The sequence below is a fragment of the Pocillopora verrucosa genome, chromosome 6 (assembly GCF_036669915.1).
Source record: "Pocillopora verrucosa isolate sample1 chromosome 6, ASM3666991v2, whole genome shotgun sequence".
Taxonomy (NCBI): Eukaryota; Metazoa; Cnidaria; class Anthozoa; order Scleractinia; family Pocilloporidae; genus Pocillopora; species Pocillopora verrucosa.
The window spans coordinates 14,494,160-14,516,445 of NC_089317.1; the positions used below are offsets into that span (position 1 = coordinate 14,494,160).

At 39.5% G+C, this 22,286-nt stretch overlaps 3 protein-coding genes and 1 pseudogene across 3 annotated transcripts; 3 read left to right on the forward strand and 1 right to left on the reverse strand.

The window, feature by feature from the left end:
• Positions 1-7,065: 7,065 nt before the first annotated feature.
• Positions 7,066-8,452, forward strand: LOC136282005 (uncharacterized). The gene is made up of 2 exons (XM_066169083.1): positions 7,066-7,736; positions 8,034-8,452. Exons 1-2 carry the CDS (start codon positions 7,352-7,354, stop codon positions 8,450-8,452), a joined length of 804 nt encoding a protein of 267 aa, XP_066025180.1. The 5' UTR covers positions 7,066-7,351.
• Positions 8,453-10,338: 1,886 nt separating this feature from the next.
• Positions 10,339-11,348, forward strand: LOC136281894 (zinc finger MYM-type protein 1-like). Its single transcript, XM_066168932.1, has 2 exons — positions 10,339-10,641; positions 10,920-11,348. Exons 1-2 carry the CDS (start codon positions 10,339-10,341, stop codon positions 11,346-11,348), a joined length of 732 nt encoding a protein of 243 aa, XP_066025029.1.
• Positions 11,349-12,534: 1,186 nt separating this feature from the next.
• Positions 12,535-15,932, reverse strand: LOC136281895 (uncharacterized; annotated as a pseudogene).
• A 7-nt stretch (positions 15,933-15,939) lies between these two features.
• On the forward strand, positions 15,940-21,965 carry LOC131777743 (uncharacterized). Its single transcript, XM_066168933.1, has 3 exons — positions 15,940-16,074; positions 20,645-21,247; positions 21,519-21,965. Exons 1-3 carry the CDS (start codon positions 15,940-15,942, stop codon positions 21,963-21,965), a joined length of 1,185 nt encoding a protein of 394 aa, XP_066025030.1.
• Positions 21,966-22,286: the final 321 nt, after the last annotated feature.

The window sequence follows — 22,286 nt, forward strand, 5'->3', positions numbered from 1 at the left end:
GTTTCGTTTCGTTTATAGCTAAAATATCAATTCCCTTGGACTGACTCGTGAAGATACGTAGATCATCGATGTGAGATACTTAACTATTTATGTTTAAACATGCCATAACCAAACCACGTCCAAAAACTGACTTACGGTAGGTGTTTTGTGAAGATTGTCCGAAATCCAGGAAATCTGTAGATCTCGGAGGATCAGGAATCTGATCGGGCTCCCAAACGGCAAAGACCTAATCTATATGTTTACAAAAATTCTGTGCCAGAAGGGCAGATCCAGACTTAGACAGATTTAACCCGCCCCGATTTAAGTGAGTTTGATTAATGTTGTTATGTTCAATAAAATTCCAGTGATTCTGTCGGCAGAACTTCTCGAGAATTTTGTTCACACTTGAGACTTTCCCGTCTTTATTATCTGCTCTGGCGATCAATCCCGATATTGCCAAATTGGTTTCTGGTGCGTCACCTTCAATTTGAAGAGCCAAGTTGACAATGCCTTCCGCTGTAAGTCTAGGTTCCTGGGTATTTAGGTCGTTTGTTCCGATATGAAGGACAACATTATCAGGTTTCTTTCTTAGAAGAGGTTTAACGAAGTCTTCCATATCCTCAGTGGTTGCTCCTGGAAAAGACTTGACAACCAGCTTGTTGCCTCTAGAAATTCTCCAGCCACGAATATGTTGGATGATCGAGTCACCTGCAATAACGGTTACTGGTTTTCTTGCATGCTCGTTGTTGTTATTAGCACCAGAATGTGAATCTTCTGCATTTGATGACGACTTGGTGCTCCTCGAGCTTCTTCTGTTACGCCGCGTGTTTTGTTGAGTTGACCAACAGCGTCAGGGTCAGCAGAGACAGGTTGTGATGGAAGATCTTTCTTCTTATGAGCATTTATTTCTTTCGTCATGATTTGAAGAGCGGTTCTGAAAGAATCTCTCTCCTCAGAGATATTTTTAAGCATGTTGTTTTGCTCTCTGAGCTGGTCGCTTGAGTCGACCATTGTTTATGGTATAAGACGAAACCTGTGTGAACATGATTCGTAGACAGGTCCCGTTAATGTTAGTTATTGCTGAAATTATTTCCAGTTTTTTTAAATCAACATCATTCTCACTTTTAAATTAAGCAACCGTGTAGCATATTTTGTCTAAAATTCACTCATTATTATTATTATTAGGATTAGTTGGTGAAACCTGTGTTAAGATGACTGACATTGACAGGTCCCGTTAATATTAGATAATGGTATTCCTCGTTGATTTAAGCTCGATATATTTTCACTGATAATGTCGAAGTTTTAGTTAAGATTGCGTTAACAAGAAGTAAGTCAACGCTAGTGATTGCATCACTGCATGTGGACAAAGTCAAACCCTGACAGGCCTAATGTCAATTTTACTCAAAAAAGAGAGGTTGATAAATTAGTTAATGGACATCCACAGCATGATATTAAACATTATTACGAGCAAAGATATTTTTTCCGGTGTTGACTTAATATCCGCGGAAGTTATCCTCCTAAGGGGAAATTAGTGTGGGTACACTTAATTTTTATTTGGCTCTCTTGATCCTTTGGCCTTGCCTATAATTCCATCTTTTAGGCTTTGGGGTATTTTTCCGCCATGCCGTCTTTTTTTTTGCTGCTAGCAAATGACTGGAAAAAATGGGGTCAAATCCAAGGGAAATTGGGTCTTGTTCGAGTAAGCGGGGGTTTCGAGTTCGTCGGGTTCGAGCACTTAATTTTAGTCACGCGCGTTATCGTCGTGGAGATTAATGAGCCAAGCGCTTGGTGTCTTTGTACAAAATTTGTGCAACATGCCCTGACATCCGTTCCGTGTTTTTGGATTTGGGGTCATTTTCCGCCGTTCCATGTTTTAAGATATGAGGTCATTTTCCGCCGTTCCATGTTTTAGGATCTGAGGTCATTTTCCGCCGTTCCGTGTTTTAGGATTTGGGGTCATTTTCCGCCGTTCCATGTTTTAGGATTTGGGGTCATTTTCCGCCATTCCGCCATTCCGCTATTCCACTGTTCCGGCTTTTAGGGTCACCCGTATTAAATAGGTTGAAAAGTTTTAGATGGTATTTTCTTATGGTTGCAAATAATTGAATTTATTGGGAGGTGGAGTTGTTGCAACATGTTAACATGAAATGCAATAATACATTTTATTGATATGTAAAAAGTTTTGTGGCATATACACCTGTTTGAAATGCCCGTCCATAGTAAGCTAGCAGGATTGAGGAGGATGTCTGTGGGAATAGGCCCACTTGTCTGTATCAATAATTTGTTAATCACTCCTGTTGACAATGTTGTGATAAGGCTGGGCTGTCAGGGCAAAGGAACTGACGATTTAAGTAGGCAGTGACTTTTTTCAAACCTGGGAACTATCATCTTGTAAGCCATACTTGTGCCTGGTAACTCATTCTTATTCTGATAAACTAGTTTTAAGGATACAATATTCTATTACAAAAACGTGATGCGTATGTTGTGCCAAAAACTTTAATTTGACTATAGTTTTATAGCCAATACCAGTCCCTTCACATGGTGAAATGTTAGGAGGATCAGAGGAAAAATGTGCCAAACATCTGCAAGATTTGATGTAATTATTTTAATTACAATAATATTAACTGGACTAGGAGATCTAAAAATATTAAAAAAAAAAAAAATTCAGTTGAAAAATCAGAATTCAGCACAGGCTGGATAAACAAAATTCTTTGAAAAAGAAATGTGTATTAATGAAAAAAACACATGCACATGCAGATTTCCTGTAAACCTATAGATTAAGCCTGTGATGACTTCAAAATTTTTGATGCACACTTTAAAAGGAGAACAAATAAATTTCATGTTTCTATGTATTCAGTTTAGGTTAGGGAGGTAAAATTGAGTCAAACATTCAAGACGTACAACGACAGGTTCAAGAAATTTTCACAACTAATTTTTAAGGTTAGCCTACCCTGGAACAATCACCTTCATGCAAAAATTATACCAGATTTGTACTGATGACGCCCAACAGAACTATCCGTGGTAAGAGGGCAGGCTTTCCTTTCTTCATTTGGAGAAATAATGATATTATCATCTTTTCACAAGCTCAGTGGAAAGTGAGAGTGAATGAGACTGATAGTGACTATGTTATTTGAATAAATATCCAGAGCCAGGATAAAAAGTCAGACATGGTCTGCAAAACTCATATATTTTATTTTTTTAACCTACTAAGCTAAAGCTTTACATTCTTGTTTTGTGTGACTATGTGGATGCCAGTTACTGGTAATTTAACTTTCATGCATTAAAATACAAAAAAATGTTCTCTTCATCTATGTGCCCTAAACATTACAGGGGAAGAGGCAGGTCAAATTAAAAACATGAATTAAAATAAGAGGGCCACCATCAATTTCAGTCCTAATTAAAGGAGGATCCTTGTTTTTCCAGATTCCCACCCTTTTAAACTTGCATATCTTGTGACCAATTCCTTATTTTGATGTTCAGTTTGGGCAGGACCATTGGTAAGAAACACCATGCATTAATGAAAGCTTGAGCTAGTGTATTAAATGCAATCTAAATAATAATGTTACATGTTACAGTATGGTAACTTACACAGCGAAATTATATAATCACACAATTCCAAACAAAGGAAGTCAAATTGACTCGCCTGCTTCAACTTTTGAGGGCTTAAGGTACAGAGAATAGATATGGTAAACAGCTACAACAAATACAAATTTGAAAGTTTGAAAGCTAAAAGATATACATTACAATCATCAGACCCTATACATCCTGACAAAAGAAGGGTCATTTACCACCATAACTTCTTCCAAATGTTCATGCTTACAGGAAATCTCTTATTTGTGTCTCTAGGTGGTACTGTATCTACAATAGTTCTGCCAACACAAATGCATTTTTCTAAAGTTATCTCGAAGCACATGACTATACAGGTCAAGTGGAAGGTTCCTGCTTGGGAACTAACATTTCAATTACCTCAGCAAACTGTAATCATCAGAATTGCAAGCCAAGGTGTAATTACCAAGTGCTCAAGTTTCCAAATTAGTCACCTAATTCTTACAGTGGAGTTCAATCCTTTTTGAGGCTATTGTCAGCTTGATCATCCTGTTACATGTGAAAATACCAAATTTTATACTAACATATTCAAATAATTACCTGAGTCAAAAGTTATAATTTTTTTAAATAACCTACTACCTTTAATTGTGTTCCAGGAATAGTAAATGGTATTGAAGAGAAAGGAAGAGAGTTCTTGATACATTCTATGTTAAATGAAACTTTGTTATGAATGTTAATTGTGATTGTAGCAAACACATCTGTGAAGCTATAATAACAATTACCTTTCCAGGTAAACAAACCTTAATGAAGCATGATATGAAAAAATTTAAATTCACCCAGTTTGAATGTAGAATCCAAAATCCAATTAACTTACTGGTGAACAGGAAAAAGCTCCATATGTTTTTCCTACTTCCTTCATTCTAAATATCACAAATCAATCATGCCACTACTTCAGTGTGATTTTTTTTAATGATGTGTACTTTTTCTTATGGACGGCTATTTTAAGTATCTATCTTTTACCAGCTGACATCTGAGAAGAATGAAGTCCACACTGGCAATTTGACACATTGCAGGCAAACCCTACAACTGATTAACCCTTTGACTTCCATGAGTGACCAAGGAAGAATTTGTCCTAACAATATCAATATATAATATCAATCAGATAAGTGATGAGAATAAAGAAAAATATAAATTTGGGGATAATTAGTTGATCCAATGCTAAATTCTTAGAACTAACATTATAAGAATTGTACAGTTGACAGTAAAGAGAATTACAAATTTGAACTGGGAGTTAAAGGGTTAAATCTCATTTGATCAAAAACATGAACAGCAACAGAGGAAATTAGCTAGCACAATTCAAGTTTCCCCTCTTAAGTATTCTGTGATGTTTTTTCTATCACATGGTAAAGTTTACAGTTTCCCTCATTTCACTGTCTTCTGTTCACTTGTTTGTTTGCTTTCCTAACAATCTTAGCTATTGTTGCTAACAAATGCGAGGAGCATATACATGAAAATGTGTACAGTTAATAACACTTTAATCCCTGAGAGTGACTAGCATCTAATTTCTCCTTTCAATACCACCCCTGAGTCACACATTAGGGTCATGAGAATAAAGGAAATGATTATCAACTGAAGAACCTCGTGATTGTTAAACAAATTCTCCTTGCCAGCACATTAGGAAATATATAGAACACAGTATGGAGAATATGCATTCTGATATTGGGATGTAAAGGGTTAAAGACATCATGTAATCAGGTAAAGTACTGCTTGAATATATGATTGCACTAGGTACAAATGCCAAGTAAACATCATTCTATGGTCTTCTACTCTTCCACCCTAGAGGTTGCCTTGTGTTAAAAAAAACACCTTTTTAAAGACACCTATACAATGGTAGGTACACACAACTATCAGCAACAGGTTTTTCCATTGCAAGTGTTTCATAACATCAGGTTCTCCTCACATTTTTTTGTTGCATTTTAAAACATACGAATATTTTAATCATTACAACATAATGAAGTCCCCCATTTTAACCCTTTAACTCCCATAAGTGACCAAGACAGAATTTCTCCTCACAATATGAAAACAATATCAAGCAGACAAGTTATGAGAATAAAAAAAAAATCAGTTAGGGGATTATAAGATGATCCAATACTAAATCCTCCAAACTAACATCACGAGAACTGTATAGGATATAGTAAGGAGAATTACTGCTGAGATCTTGGGAGTTAAAGGTCAAGTCCCACTGGTGACCTAGAAAGAATTTCTCCTTACATTATTAGTATGATATAAAGCAGACAAGTAATAAGAATTAAGAACTATATCAATGAGGGGATTATTGGTTGATCCAATTCCAAATTCTCCAAACTTTTAAGAAAGTAGGTGCCAAAAACATAAAGATGGAATTTAAAAAAATATTAAAATATGGCATATCTATTCACTGAGGTTTTAATCATTAGCTGTCACACAGAGATATAAAATAGGGTTTGTGGAAAAAACCAGAGCAATAAAATTAAAGATTCAGGAGAAGCATATGTTTGTTTACTAATGTTTTCACCTGAATTCAATCTGGAATGAGAACTCTGCAAGACTTCTTTTTAATCTTGAATTAAATTATAAAATTAAATTATTTGCATGCAGGTTATGGAGGAAATTAAAGGGATGGATACATGTTACGTAAAAAGAAACCCCTTACAGTAAAATAAAGCAGAAGCATATTGCCTACATGTCTATGCTTCTGAGTACTGCTATAATAGGTATTTTTTAAGTAATTATATACCTATGTAAACCAAGTGCAATATATGGTCATAAAAGCAATTTTATTCTAACCTTCCTACTTGAAGGGTGCCTCGTGTATCAAATATATCAAGTTCAGTACCTCCAGAGTCACAAGCCGGGCTTTTGGGGCAACAAAGTAATAAAATAATCAACGAGTTATGTCAGGCCAATTTATCGAGAGTTAATTAAGTATAGTTTCCTACAATCGTATGAAAGTTTAAAATGTGCTTCACTTGTGCTATATATACGGATTTGTTGTTCTTAATTACTATTGAAATTCCGAGGGTGTGACTTCATGACTTCAAAAGAGAATATCCAAACAAGTTACAAAAATGGTTCGCGAATTGTAGACTGTTAAGGTGTTGACAAAATTTCCCTAAATTATGGTGCCGATACGAATCTATCATTCATAATCGCTTATGAAATTCCGAGACCGAACCTCAATGAATTTAACAGGAAATATCCAGGAAGGTTACAGAAACAGACTCTCAAAAACTGCTCTTGAATTCGAAAACCGGAAACGACAATTATTTACGCTAACCATGTGCTTATCAGCGCACTTGTGAGATAAAATTGCCAGAACCCCGTCTAATTGGGCCGTGGCTAGGAAAACTTAAGCAATGGACTCAAATGGACATTAGGAAACTTAAGCAATGGAAGTTTTCGGGGCGACAGCGACTGGAGTGGCAGAGGGAAGCTGGGACTGATGTAGCCGTCGCCTCCCGCCAAATTCAACTGTTCATTCAGACAGCGACGGAGTAGCTTTCCAAAGAAAAAAAAGACTTCTTTTAAAGAAACGAGAGAATTAACACTGTTGTGTTATGCTGAAAATTTACTTTCCGATGATGAATTTCTCGTTTTATAGGAAAACAATCGGTCAAGCAAACCAGATTTTCCTTGGGACAGTTATGGTCCGTTCGACCTCGAAAACATAGATGAAGCCGAATGCAAAGCAGAATTTCGCGTAGAGAAAAGAGATCTTCCTACACTAAGAGAAGTACTCGGGATTCCACCCACTTTCAAATGCCCACAGAGGACTATATGCGATGGAATGGAAGGACTGTGCATGCTACTAAAACGGTTAGCTTATCCTTGTCGTTACAGCGATATGATCGCGCGTTTTGGAAGACCTGTTCCTGAACTGTGCATGATCACGAACCGAGTCATGGATTTTATCTATAATGCACATGGCCACCAAATCACTCAGTGGAATGACACTATACTGCATCCCAGATTGCTTGAACAATATGCCACTGTCATCACAGAAAAAGGAGCAGCTCTAGACAACCGTTTTGGCTTTGTTGATGGTACCTTACGACCGATCTCCAAACCAGGAGATATGCAGAGAATCGTTTACAATGGGCACAAGAGAGTACATGCTCTCAAGTTTCAGTCGGTTGCCATACCTAATGGCTCATTGCCAATATGTTTGGCCCTGTGTGTAAGTGCCATTGAACAATATTACTTTCATACTGTTTGCAAAAATAGGGGTAGCATTGATTTGAATAACCTGATGCAGTTTTTTTTAAAGGACATGGCTAAAATTTAATGAAAAGTCATTTGCCTATATATGGCTGTATATAAAAATTACTGCTTGATCTTAGAAGTTTGGAGCAAATGTAAGAATAAAAGATCACTACCATCACTTCTGTTGCTGTATATTAAAATTAGGAAACTATAGGTTGATCAATACAGTAAGTACCTTAAGTTTATTACTTTGTTTTTCTTCTTTACTTTAGAGGGTAGGAGGCATAATGCAGGGATGTTGCATGATTCTGGGCTACTTCACAACCTGGAAGCCTATGCCTACTCAGCAACAGGGCTACTGATGTGTTTGTATGGCGACCCTGCTTACCCCCTAAGAGTCCTTCTTCAGGGGCCATTCCGGAACCCCCACCTTACTCTCTTGATGGAAGCATACAACAGTTCAATGAGTTCAGTAAGGGTGTCTGTAGAGTGGTTATTTGGAGATATCATAGAATATTTCAAGTTCATGGATTTTAAAAAGAATCTCAAGATAGGAATGAGCAGCATTGGAAAGATGTGCATTGTTTGTGCACTTCTGCAAAATGCTTTGAGTTGCTTGTATGGCAACAATACTGCAACATTTTTTGACCTTGAGCCTCCCACCCTGCAAGACTATTTTGCATAGCTGATGTGTCAAAGAAAAGAGAACTTTATCTTCTTATGAAATTTTTTAATTTGAAACAGTTATGATATGCAATAACTTGGACATTACCTTTTGAAATTTGAGTAGCAACCCCTCCCAATCAGCTGATTAAAAAACAAATGCATATAAACCTATCATGGTCAAGGGTTGTTGGGTGTAGCAGAGTTTGTGAGACACAAATTTCAGACACTTGTTATAAACATATATTCAACATGTACAGTCTAACAATTTTAACCAATAAATTAACAACAAAATGTTTAAGCCTAATTTGCCTTTTTTCATACCAGCTTCTGCATGACTGAGAAGCCACCAAAGTGAAAACGTGAGTGTTAGTTTTCTGTTTTGGTCATTTTTGTGACCTCTAGCAAATGCTACTTTTCGAAATCTTACTTTTGATTTCATTGTTAATATACAGGTGACTTTTAAGCTCGATTTACCTGTTCCTTTTTGCCTTAAATTCGTCCTAACTTGTGAGTTACTCTTCTTACTAAACGCAGATAATGGCCAACTCAACAAGCACAAAATCGTGAGTAAGAATAACAATTGAATCTGTCTGTAGATTTGTACGAAAATATTCAGCCATGGTGTACTTTGAACTCATTTCTTTGACCATTTCTTTTTATTTTCAGCGGGAAAACGGACATGTATGATTTGAGGAAGCCATCAGCGTACGGGGCGGGGGGGCTGGAGGGGCTGCAGCCCCCCCTTTCGGAAAAAAATTAGTATTATTCGGGCAAAACTGATGTACCGTTCGGGCAAAGACACAGTAAAAAATATTTATTACTTAATATCTTGATTTATTTGTTTTCGTCCCGCAACTCGCCTAATCTTCTAACTGATCTCTGTACTACTTCACGGGATGGCTGTTATTACTCGGAGTTAGAACAATGAGTTCTGCCGAGGGACTGGGAGTGATAATCAAGACCGCGCTGGGACTGGAACTGCGAGTTGATGGCCATGTTGATTTATGTCAGTTCTCGAGTGCATGTGCGTGTAATCTGGTGGATTGAAGTATGTCTTTGTCGAAGTCTTGTAAAAGATCATATCGATACCGTGTGAAATGTGAAGAATGCAAGAAAGAATTCGACTCCGACTATGTAGAAGCTCATTCCCGAATTGTTCACAGCGGCCGAAAAGTGAAATGTCTGCCAGTGGTAGAATCGTCACAGCTGAAATTAAGTGGTTTCTTCTCTAAAAGTAGTGCAGCAGTCGAATCTCCAGGTCAGACACAGAAGGCACCGCTTGTTGGATGTAGTCCAGAGAGTGAATAACGTACTATTTCATCAACATTCGAATCTGTTGCAAATATCCAGCCAGATCGTGAATCAATCGACCAAGATTCACTTAAGCCTGATGCGTCAATGAGAGACGTCCAGGAACCTCGCGAGCCCAGTACCCCGATAGATAAAGGCTTTCAATCAGATCTCGGAGGGATTGTCGAACTAGTGCCAGAGTCCTCCACATCACCTACGTTGACGACAATGGTACCGAAACAACCTGTTTTACCCGAATATCCGGGCACCAAGTTCAGCAGTGAGTCTTTCACTAGACGATTCTAGCCTGACTGGTGTAAAAAGAATCCGTGGCTTAGTCACGATGTCAAAAAAGACGTGTGTGTATGTTTAGCCTGCATAGAGTTTGGAAAGGATGCATCTTTTGTTTTCAAGAATTGGAAGAAGCCATCAAAGTTAACAAAACACAGCCAAAGTGAGAATCATGTAAGTTGCATGACTAGGTGGCTGCAGTTCAAAGCAATAGAAACAAAGAATAGCAGTGTTCTGCAGCAACTAAGCAATGCACATAAAGAGCAGGTCAAATTTAACAGGAAATATTTACAAGTGATAATCGAGTGCTTGATTTTCACTACTATGCAAAATATTGCTGTTAGAGGCCATGAAGAAAGTCGAAACGATATCTGGGAAGTTTCAGATATAAACAGAGGAAACTTTCTCGAATTACTTCATTTACGATGCAAAGACTTACCATGGCTGCAGTCAAAACTCCAGGCGCAGCTCCAGCTGCATGCTCAGTGGACATCACCCACCATCCAAAATGAGCTACTTGCAATAGTGTCAGACCTTGTGCTTGAGAGAATCACGACAGAAGTAAGGAAGAGTGGTTACTTTGGGATCATCATGGATGAAACTTCAGACGTCAGTAGAACCGAAGAGGTATCCTAGTGCCTCAGGTACGTTATCAATGGTGAGACAAAAGAAATTTCGTTGGTTTCTTTCCCACTGCTTCTACCGAGGGAGGAGTTCTGTACAAACTCGCAAAAATACCCATAAATAGGCTGGATTTAAGGTTGGAAAACAGTATTGCCGAATGCTTTGATGGCACTGCGAACATGAGTGGGATTTGCAAGGGCCTTGCTACGCGTATGAAGGAATGTTCACCTCTCGGAATATATGTACATTGTTATGGTCATCTTTTAAATTTGGCTCTTCAGGATACCATGACTGAAATTGAAACTCTCCGTAATGCCCTCGGTACTGTCCAGAGTCTTTACAATTTCTTACACGGGAGTACCAAGTGCCATACGTTATTCAAGGACATTGAAGTTCATGAAGAGGATGTTGCGCTTACATTAAAATCTTTAAGTACCACTAGATGGTCCTGTCGCTGGGCGGCGGTCACTTTATCAAAGGATCGCGATCCCAAGACCCACAACGAAAGTAATTCGCTTCTCCACTCATTTTGTGACTTTGAGTTTGTTTATGGCTTAATATTTTTGAAGCTCATCTTATCAAACACTGATAATTTGAGTAGATATCTACAGGGAAAACAGATGGATGTCATCACTGCCAAGAAGACTGCTGATGCTGTCGTTAAGACACTGAGCAATTGTCGCAATGAAGAGAGCTTCACACAGATGTAGTCACATGCTGATGTTATAGCGCAAAAAATCAGAATAGGAATCGAGGGTACGAAATTTACCTTCAGAGATGCCAAGGTGCCTCAAACCAGACCATCACGCCGACGTCAGGGCCTTACTGACGAGACACCTGCTGCAGCGAATGACAGCTCACAACAGACAGCTCACAACAGACGGCAAAAGACCGTAAAAGTAAAATTTGTATGTTTCATGGACAACCAAACAATCACACCGGAATTTCAAATTAGCCTGTTTCTGTTCTCTGTTGCATGTGCAGCTATCAATCATAAATAAACAAAACAGACAATCTTTTTTTTGTCTAAATGTTACCTAGAACAGTGATGGAATAGACGAAGCAGCATGACAAGGCTCTTCTGGATGAAATGACAATCAGCGATCTTTTTCAGTACAAGATGGGCACTCCAGAAAGGGGTCAATTATGGGATTCTATATCTGGTAATTTAAATGCAATGGATTACCCAAAGTTTAAAGATGCAAAACGGTCATGTCGCGATCGTTGGACACTGTTATGCACAAAGTAGGATGTCAGAAGAAATCCAAGCAACTGGAATAGATGCTGAGGTTGGCTACTTGATGAGATCATTGAATATCTTATTGGAAAAGAAGATCATGCTATTGACAGTGATAAAGAAGAAAGCTGAAGCTGATAAAAAGGCAGCAGAAGAAACACGGATTAAGGCTATGGAACGGTTTGGAAACACCAGAAAAAGAGGAGGAAAGGATGGAGAGGAAGGAGCCAAAAAGAAAAAAAAGGAGAATTGACAGTGATGCAGTAGACGTTCTCAGAGAAAAAGCAAAGTTAGAACATTCTCTGAGAGAGGAAGAGCTACAGTTAAGGAAAGATCAACAAAGCCAAACACTGTTGATATTACAGCAACAACAGCAGATGAATCAAGCATTGCTCACCCTCATGGAAAAAATGTTGCCTAAAGAGAGGAATTAACTGTTAATTCCTGTAACTCAATTTGTTGTTGTCAGCCAATGGTGTCTTTTTGAATGGCACTTTGCAGAGAGAGATTTAATTTATGTTCATTAACTTTCATAGGAAAATGGCATTTATGAAAGAAATGTTTACATTTTCATGTTATAATCATTTAAGTTCACTTATTATGATGAATGCGTATTGGAAACTTTGGTGGCTTCTCAGTCATGCAGAACTTACTACCCATCATGCCTGTGTAGTACATAGGGCAGCAACGAAATCCTTCCAACCCTGTCTATCTTTAGCCAGTTTTTCAATGGTGCTCCAGCTGTAATTGAGCCCCCTTGGTCTCTTCTCTACTGTCCTGTGCCAAGTTGTTTTCGGGCGCCCTCTGCTTCGTTTGCCTTCAGGTGTCCAGTGCATTGCAATTCTGGCTATGTTGTTACTGGCCTTCCGCATCCACATGACTGATCCACCTCCATCTTCTCCTGTTGACAAGTGTACGAATACCCTCCTGCTTAGTTTGCCTCAGTAGCTGGTCGTTTGATATTTTCAGAGGCCAGAAGATTCTCATAATCTTCTTGAGGCTAGCTGTGTGGAAGGATGCTAGTTTTGAGAGGTTCTTTTCTGTCATTCACCAGCATTCCGAGCCGTAAAGGAGAGTTGACAATACGCAGCTCTGATAGATTCTAAGCTTCGTCTTTGTGCTGTAACTTGCTGACCTCCACACTGATCTTAAGCTCATAAAGGCATTTCTTGCTTCGTTCAGTCTGCTTTGTATATCTACACTAGTACCCCCATCTTGGCAAAGCACACTTCCGAGGTATGTGAACTTGTTGGTGTATGAAATGTCCTGTCCTCTTATCCTGATCTTTGTTGGGGAAGACATTAACACACATGGCCTCCGTCTTCTTTAAGCTAATTCTCAAGCCGACCTGGTTGCTGAACATGCTGAGCCGGTCTGTCTTTTCCTGAATGTGCTGTCGTGTGTGGGACAATAGGGCTAAATCATCTGCGAAGTCGAGGTCTTCGAGTATAGTAAAAGGGGTCCATCTTATGCCTCTTCGCTGATCTTCCATTTTTCGACAAAGGACCCAGTCGATAGCAATATTGAATAGCATGGACGACATGACACATCCCTGCCGTACACCGGTTTTAACTTCAAAATTTAGATCTCCCTGACCGATGCAACATGTGAAATTTGAATCGAAGCATTTGATGATATTAATAATGCGTTGTGGAATGCCATATGCTCTCAGAATCTGCCAAAGACTGGGACTGTTGCCTTGTCGTAGCTGAGTGACTTGTGCGTCCCAGCGACTCCGAGAGCTATGCCGACGGGGGTGTTTACACCCCTGGTAGGGCCTCCCAAGCCGGAAAGGTTAAGGAGCAGGGTCCAGACTAAAGACAGTCCCACGGCCCTCCAGGCATGGGGGTTAGGCTTAAGGCTAACAACCTTATCCTGTAAAAAGAATTTGTTATGGAAACAGCAGCAAAGACAACCAATATCCTGTACGCAGACCTTCCAAGGTCTTTGAAACGTAGTCATGCAGAAGCTGGTACGAAAAAAAGACAAATTAGGCTTAAACATTTTGTCGTTAGTTTATCGGTGAAAATTTTTCGACTGTACATGTTGAATATATGTTTATAACAAGTGTCTGAAATTTGTGCCTGATAAACTCTGCTAAACCCAACAACCCTTGACCATGATAGGTTTATATGCATTTTTTTTAATCAGCTGATTGGGAGAGGCTGCTCCTCAAATTTCGTAAGGTAACGTTTAAGTTATTGCATATCATAACTGTTTCGAATTATAAATATTCATAAGAAGATAAAGTTCTCTTTTCTTCAACACATCAGCAAAATAGTCTTGCAGAGTGGGAGGCTCAAGGTAAAAAAATGTTGCAGTATTATTGCCATACAAGCAACTCAAAGCATATTGGAGAAGTGCACAAACAAACAATGTACATCTTTCCAATGCTGCTCATTCCTATCTTGAGATTCTTTTTGAAATCCACGAACTTGAAATATTTTATGATATCTCCAAATAACCACTCTACAGACACCCTTACTGAACTCATTGAACTGTTGTATGCTTCCATCAAGGTGAGTAAGGTGGGGGTTTCGGAATGGCCCCTGAAAAAAGACTCTTAGGGGGTAAGCAGGGTCGCCCTGTTGCTTAGTAGGCATAGGCTTCCAGGTCGTTAAGTAGCCCAGAATCATGCAACATCCCTGCATCATGCCTCCTACCCTCTGACGTAAAGAAAAAAAGCTAAGTAATAAACTTAAGGTACTTACTGTATTGATCAACCTCTAGCTTCCTAGTTTTAATATGCAGCAACAGAAGTGATATTAGTGATCTTTTGGTCTTACATTTGCTTTTTATATACTGCCGTATATAGGCAAATGACTTTTCATTAAATTTCAGCCATGCCCTTTAAAAAAAACTGCATCAGTTTATTCAAATCAATGCTGCCCCTATTTTTGCAGACAGTGTTAAAGTAATATTGTTAAATGGCACTTACCCACAGGGCCAAACATATTGGCAATGAGCCCATTAGGTAGAGCAACCGACTGAAACTTGAGAGCATGTACTCTCTTGTGCCCATGGTAAACGATTCTCTGCATATCTCCTGGTTTGGAGATCGGTCGTACGGTACCATCAAAGAAGCCAAAAACAGTTGTCTAGAGCTTCTCCTTTTTCTGTGATGACAGTGGCATATTGTTCAATTAATCCGGGATTCAGTATAGTGTCATTCCACTGAGTGATTCGGTGGCCATGTGCATCATAGATAAAATCCATGACTCGGTTCGTGATCATGCACAGCTCAGGAACAGGTCTTCCAAAACGTGTGATCACATCGCTGTAACGACAAGGATAAGCTAGCCGTTTCAGTAGCATGCACAGTCCTTCCATTCCATCGCATATAGTCCTCTGTGGGCATTTGAAAGCGGGTGGAATCCCGAGTACTTCTCTTAGTGTTGGAAGATCTCTCTTCTCTACGAGAAACTCTGCTTTACATTCGGCTTCATCTATGTTTTCGAGGTCGAACGGACCATAACTGTCCCAAGGAAAATCTGGGTTGCTTGACTGATTGTTACTGGGATACCTGTGGTAGCCCAGTCATAAAATGCCTTTGTTTCTTTGTCGTCTTTTTTTTTTTTCCTCCGCCACAAAATGGAAAAATTGCACAATAGTACCCAGAGGTCATTGGGCCCTCAACGCCATGACAACTAACTGTGATCCAATGAGGTGTTCACATGCTGATCACGCGTGTTATCTTGATGATGATTGACGTTGTCATGCACAGACAGGGCCGGGTCACGTGACGAATCACGAGATTTTGCTTATAAAACTCTTTGGTCAGTTGTTTTGTATTTCAACGTATTTGGATTGCGATCTACTGGAGCATTATGGCGCAAACGCGCAAAATACTTACAGACGCACATACAAGTCGTATTAATCGCGGCTAATCCACACTGAAAGATGTTATTGAGCGGTAATTTTGGAACGGATTGAGTCGCGAACGCTTGAAAGCCATGAAAGCCTTGAATGCCTTGTATGCTAAGTATGCCAATGTCTTAGTTGAAAAACGTTCACTTGTTGTGAAAAGCAAAATCTGAAATCTGAAACCAAACTGCATATACTCTATGCAATCTATTGCACAACAGTACTACCGTGAGACTGAAGAACATAACTATAATGGACGCAAACTGCTTGTGAAGAAAGACGACATGTTGGATTCACTTGATGGCAAGAATGTAGCTACGATAATAGTACGAATGGTATTAATTTCACGATCAGAAAAGTGAATCTTATGTTTGTTTTCATTGTAGTTGTATGGATATTCTTTTTTAATAAATACGTGATCCAAAACCCTGTGTTTTTTTGTGTATAATGTTATTATGTTAAATATTTTTTACGCAATTGTCTTGTCACAGGTAGCCCAAGCTCACGTCTCGAGAAAAAGCCAACGATTAATTCATGAACGCGTCACGCGTTGTGTGACTCGGTGTTAAGTTACGAGAGGAACATATTTCGAAATATGAACATTTTTCTCGTAAAATCAATAAAACTTACTCATACCCTGTGTACCCGTCGTATTTTCTGGCGATTTCTGCCGTTTTAAGCTTGCTTTACCATCACTGTTATTCACGTCATCTACTTTTATTACGTTGGTAAAATCTGTACAGACATCACATCAACCAACTCGCGCGCAAAGTAAGAAGACTATATTGAAGGCTTGAAATAATATTGCGATCGATTTTCATCAAGAAATGGGCCAGGAATATTCCACAATAATGCAAATAATCGTGAAGGCGGATCGCAGAAAAGCGATTGCATGACGCTCGGTAAGCTGTAAGATGACATGTTATTATATACCAGACGTAAAAACTCTTCAGATTCTTAGTCTGCATTTTGTACCCACTCTGCAGTCTGCAGTCTATATTTTGTATCCGGTCTGCAGTCTGCTGTCTGCATTTTGTAGTAACAGGTAACCGTGGCACCAATATAGTTTATTTTTGGTTACATTTATTCGCAAAACACACATTATCTACCACAAAATACCTGTGAGTGAGGTAATTCGACATTTTCATTCTTTCCCACATTAATATTCTTCTCTCCTAGACATCACTCACAATTTTTCAAGTAATCCACCCACCCTACAAAAAAGTAACTCTTGCATGCATTGCATGCCTATGTTTTGAAATAGGTGTATGCCCTTGGCCAGACTTGAGCGCACTATTTCAGTATACTAGTCCGACACCCATAGTATCACTACACTTGATTCCAAGGATCCAGTACCATCCAGGTTTCCCAGTTACCCTGCTCACAGGGTCTAGTTTTCCCATAAAACGAGAAATTCATCGTCGGAAAGTAAATTTTCAGCATAACACAGCAGTGTTAATTCTCTTGTTCCTTTAAAAGAAGTAATTTTTTCCTTTGAATTTGGCGGGAGGCGACGGCTACATCGGTCCCAGCTTCCCTCTGCCACTCCAGTCGCCGTCACCCCGAAAACTTCCATTGCTTAAGTTCCCTAGTCACAGCCGTCTAATTGCACGATCACAGCTCGGACGCTTCTCGCAAAATGTGATGACTACCAATTTCAGAGATTAATTCTTCAGTTTCCAGCATAAGGAAAAAATACCGTATCGCAAGCATTTTCATCATAACGCCTCGAGATGTTGAGCGAAGAGAGAGTGCTCCATGTTTTGTGAGACAAACCATTTCCTGAAGTTCGAACGAATCGAGTAGAAAGCTTGAAAAGTACGACAACCAAACAATTAAATTCACTCATCCCGCTGTAGCACCAACTTCATTTAACCCGTGAATTTGTTTGCACAACACATTTGCGGTCCGTAATTTGATTCTCAGATGTTTGACGGGTTCTCACATGACAATATCGTCGAAATCAAATTACCGCGTCTGACATAATGTAAACTTGAACATCGCTGACTCAATCTCATTATATTTCAATTTTGGGAAAGATAAGGGTAAAACAACACATCATCGGCAAAGCGCGAATTTTTTTTAGAGTAAATCTTGTGATAATTAACTGAAGAGAAAAAAAATAGAAACTTGCGCTCGCCGTTCGCCATCATTCGAAAACTTTCTATGCAAAACAAAATACGTAAGATAACTTCTTTTCCCATAGCACCACGACTGATGAAACTTTCAAACGAAAAAAAAAAGAAATGACTTGAAGAATACGAAGACTATGAAATATTATTCGAGCGATGAACCGGCGTGAGGCTTTTTAGGCGATGAATGCCAGAGTCAATGTTTAACCGAAACGTGATCAGTGGAATTAAAAACTAAAGCTAGTATCAAACGACGATTGATAAAAAAAAGTTTGATTTTTTTCTGGGTCTTAGCGTAAGAGAAAACCCAGATAGGACACGACTTACCTCCTCTCCTTTCGCGAATCCTTTGTAGTTCGCTTCTCTTTGTTGATGACCTCTTTTCAGTTGTTTTCAGAAGCGACTTTGTATTTCCTTCTCGCTTTGCTCTTTGCTAGATACCTGCCTTTTACTTATGCCCTTTATTGTTCTCTTTCGCGCTCTTCTCGCCCTATTCTGCCTATTTTGGCGTCCTTTCTAACTTTCTTGCGCGATTTTCTGTATTCGCTTTACGCCGTTGACTCGTTGCTTTCTTTGGTCGCTCTGTCTCTTTATATCCAGCCTATTTTCACTCAAAACTCTCTCTCCACGAACTTGAATTATAACAGTTTCCTCCGGTTGACAAAGTTTAAACTCTGCCGCTATTGTTGCCTTACGAGTTGTTTAGAAATTGCAAGGTACTGAGAATTACTGTTCAACTACATCCTAACCAGTTTGATTTCCCGCTCAAAAACACGGGTAGCAAATTATTTGCTCACGCTGCTTCACATCTACAAGCCCACGTGAAGCCCTCGTGCAATGCCTAACCGTGTGTCCGCAGTACGCTACAGCAGCTCGACGCTCGAGTATGCGCATTTTATCGTCATCTGACGGTGTCTGCTGACGCATACTAATGTCCAAGTTAAACTCGCAATCGCGCCTGCGCATTAGCTTCTCCCTTACCCTTCCATTATGTAATGGCTAAGATAGTGCCCGTGGTACAGTTGGCTTCGCATGCTAAAAGTAACACCTTGTACGGTCGGTCATACGGTCGTACAGTCGTACAACCAAATTTTTTCGGCTTGATGGATTACTACTTTTTCGTATAATTACGGGGCTACGCTGCACGTGCTTCGCGCGCTACGAGCTCCCCTATAAGTTGTCAACTGCCTAAACAATATTGCATTGTTACCTTGGGAGATTTTAATGCTCATTGCGACTCTACAAATCTATCAGGGAATGGCGATGTAGATGAAAAATTATTTAGTTTCTTAGAAAAAAACAGCTTGGTACAGCTGACCATTCTGTTATGTTCGTAAATAAGAATATCGTCACTTAACAAAGTTGATCTTACAAAAGGCAGGTGTGGAATTTTACTAATGTCAACCCTACAAATATGGATGGAGAACTATCTGAATTAGACTGGATCTCTTTTTATGAAAATACTAGAAAAATAGAGGAGACATATTCATGGTGGTATTTTTGTTTGATTATTCAGAGGGTCATTCGACTGAAAACAGTAAAAATACTTGCTAGGGATAAACCATTGAACTCATTTATCAATAAGTCTTTTTCACTTGGTCAGTACCCTAGTGAGTGTAAGATTGCAAATATTATTCCTATATTTAAAAGTGATAACCGTCAATTCAAAACGAGTCACCGTCCTGTTTCTCTTGTGGCAAGTTTATCTAAAATCTGTGAAGAAGTTTTTTTCTTTCACTTATACAATTTTTTGTTGGGGATTTTTTTCTTTTTAAATAAACTCCAGTCTGGTTTCAGGCCTGGTGACTCAGCATTTATAAACAGCTGATTTTCTTTGAACACAAGATCTATGAAGCCCACTAGAATGGTAGAGAGCCCCGTGCTGTTTTCCTAGATTTAAGCCGACATTTGATAAGGTGTGGAACGCTGGTTTGTTGCATTAATTAGAAGCTCTGGGAAGGCAACTACCCTTACATTGATGGTTTGAAGTTATTTGCTTAACTCAAAGCTGAAGGGCAATCCTCTGATTGGCGAACAGTGAATTCTAGAGTCCCCTTAGGGATCCTTGTTAGGACAGCTTCTATTTCTTATTTACATCAATGATATTGCTGATGATATCACCTCTCTTCCTTTGATTTATGCTGATGATATAACACTGTTTTAAATTGTGGACCAGCCAGACATATAAGCTGGTCGCCTCAATTCTGATTTAAGTAGGATATCAAAGTGGGCTTACAAATGGTTCGTAAATATGAATTCTGTTAAATCTTGTAATGTTGTATTTTCTCTAAAGCGTAATAAACAAGATCACTCCCCTCTATTTCTTGACCTAAAGGTTGTTAAAGACACGAGTCTCAAACTCACTTACGCTTAACTTCGCAGAGTAGCATCGAGATAGTCTATCGTTATAGGATCTATACAGATATTGGATATATACAGATAGACACAACTGGTTAAATTGCCAAAAAACTAGCTAAGACGGTTAAAACTGCACAATCAATGCACAAGTTAGGTGAATTAGTTCACCAGTTAATATATTTTTTTAAACTTTTTTTGAAGTTCGTTCAAATAAATTACGGCATGGGGTTTTCTAGTATATACGAACCGCCAATCAGAAGAAATTTCTTGTTTCACACTTTACTTTGTAATTATCTTAGTTAATAGATAGTAGAAGCCACTCGAAAATATTTGATGTGACCACAGGAGTAAAGGTTGGAGTAAAATATGCAAATTTCCTATACACTCATATTTTGTATGTTATTCTTTATCACAGGTAGCACGAGAGAACTTGTTCAGGCCAGCTTCGGCTATCGTCAATGAGGTGCTTCTGGAGGAGCGGGTATATGAACATCCATGCCCGTCACTGCCCAAACCTGAAAACATGGCCAGAGCCGCGAACCGCTTAAGACAGCAGCTGAGACCCGAAGACCCCACCGACTTGGCGTTTGACATCTCCGAAGAGAATATTCCTGCCGGGTTCATGAAGGGAGACGTCCGTAGCCGCAGCAAGCGACACTTTCTCTTCGCAACAAACCAGCAACTGCAGCAGCTTGTCCTGGCCAAAAACTGGTACGTTGATGGCACATTTAAACTCTGTCGTCAGCCCTTCACCAAACTGTTTACCATCAACGCCTTTGTGAGGAGCGGCGAGCAAGCCAAACAGGTTCCTCTGCTGTTTGTCCTCATGTCTGGTAAGAGAAAGCGGGACTACCGTACAGTGTTGCAAGAAGTGCTGAGAATACTTCCTTCGCCTCCAGCAGTCACAAGCATCACTCTGGACTTTGAACAAGCTCTCTGGAAAGTCTTTAGAGAGCTGCTGCCCAACGTGTCACTGCAGGGATGTCTGTTTCACTGGACGCAAGCGTTGTGGAGAAAGGTAACGCATACCTAAAGAAAGAATTCATATAGGCACACACGTTAAAAAATATTAATTTTTTAACAGCATATCTCTAAAAATCTATTTTCATTATTTCAATAATTTCAATTAAACCCATACCTACCTACCGTCCTTCTCTAAGGGCTCTTCTCTGAATAATATCAATCAAGCTTAACGCATACCTATACTAATAGAAGTAGAAACACACGTAGTTAAAAATAAGTGCTTAACTGCTTATCTCTGAAAATTTGTTTTCCTTTTTTTCAATAAGGTTCAAGAGTTGGGATTGGAGCCAGCCTACCGCGCAGACAGCCGTACCTACAAGTACATTAGAAAACTCATGGCGCTGCCCTTCCTGCCGGAAGCCAAGATTACACCGATGTTTAAGCGGCTCAGAGACCGCGCCACTACCACTGCTCTGGAAGCACTTGCCTTGTACGTGGAGGAGAACTGGATTACCAGCACAATGTGGTCTCAATCCTGTTGGTCTGTCTTCATGCTGCCGATCCGCACCAACAACGACATAGAGGCGTGGCACCACGGTCTTAACAGTAGAGCCAACAACAGAGTCCACTTGCCATTCTACCTGCTGGTGGAGCTGCTACACCAGGAGGCCAGACTTGTCTCCATTCAGATAAGGCTAGTGTCAGACGGGAAGCTGTCCAGGATTCAGCGGAAGAAGTACCAGCTGCTTCAATCTAAAATCTTCAAGCACTGAGAAGACTTTAACGGCAACGAGATTTCTGCCCGCCGCCTTCTCAAACTCTGCAGTTACCTGAACGGCCCGGCGACCAGAACCTGAAGCAGAACCTGGAACATCAAAAAATGGCTCTTTTAGGAGCCACCGCGCCCTGGTTGCGTCTTTAGGACGTTTCCAGGTCGCTAAAAATGGCTCTTTTAGGAGCCGCCACATCTGCAAAAGTCATGATCAACATATGAGCTGCTCTTCTAGATTTAATATTCAATAAAGTTTGTTGTTATTTTGCCGCGGGGAAACTGGGTAATATAATTCGACCGAATATTGAATAAGTTCCCTTGA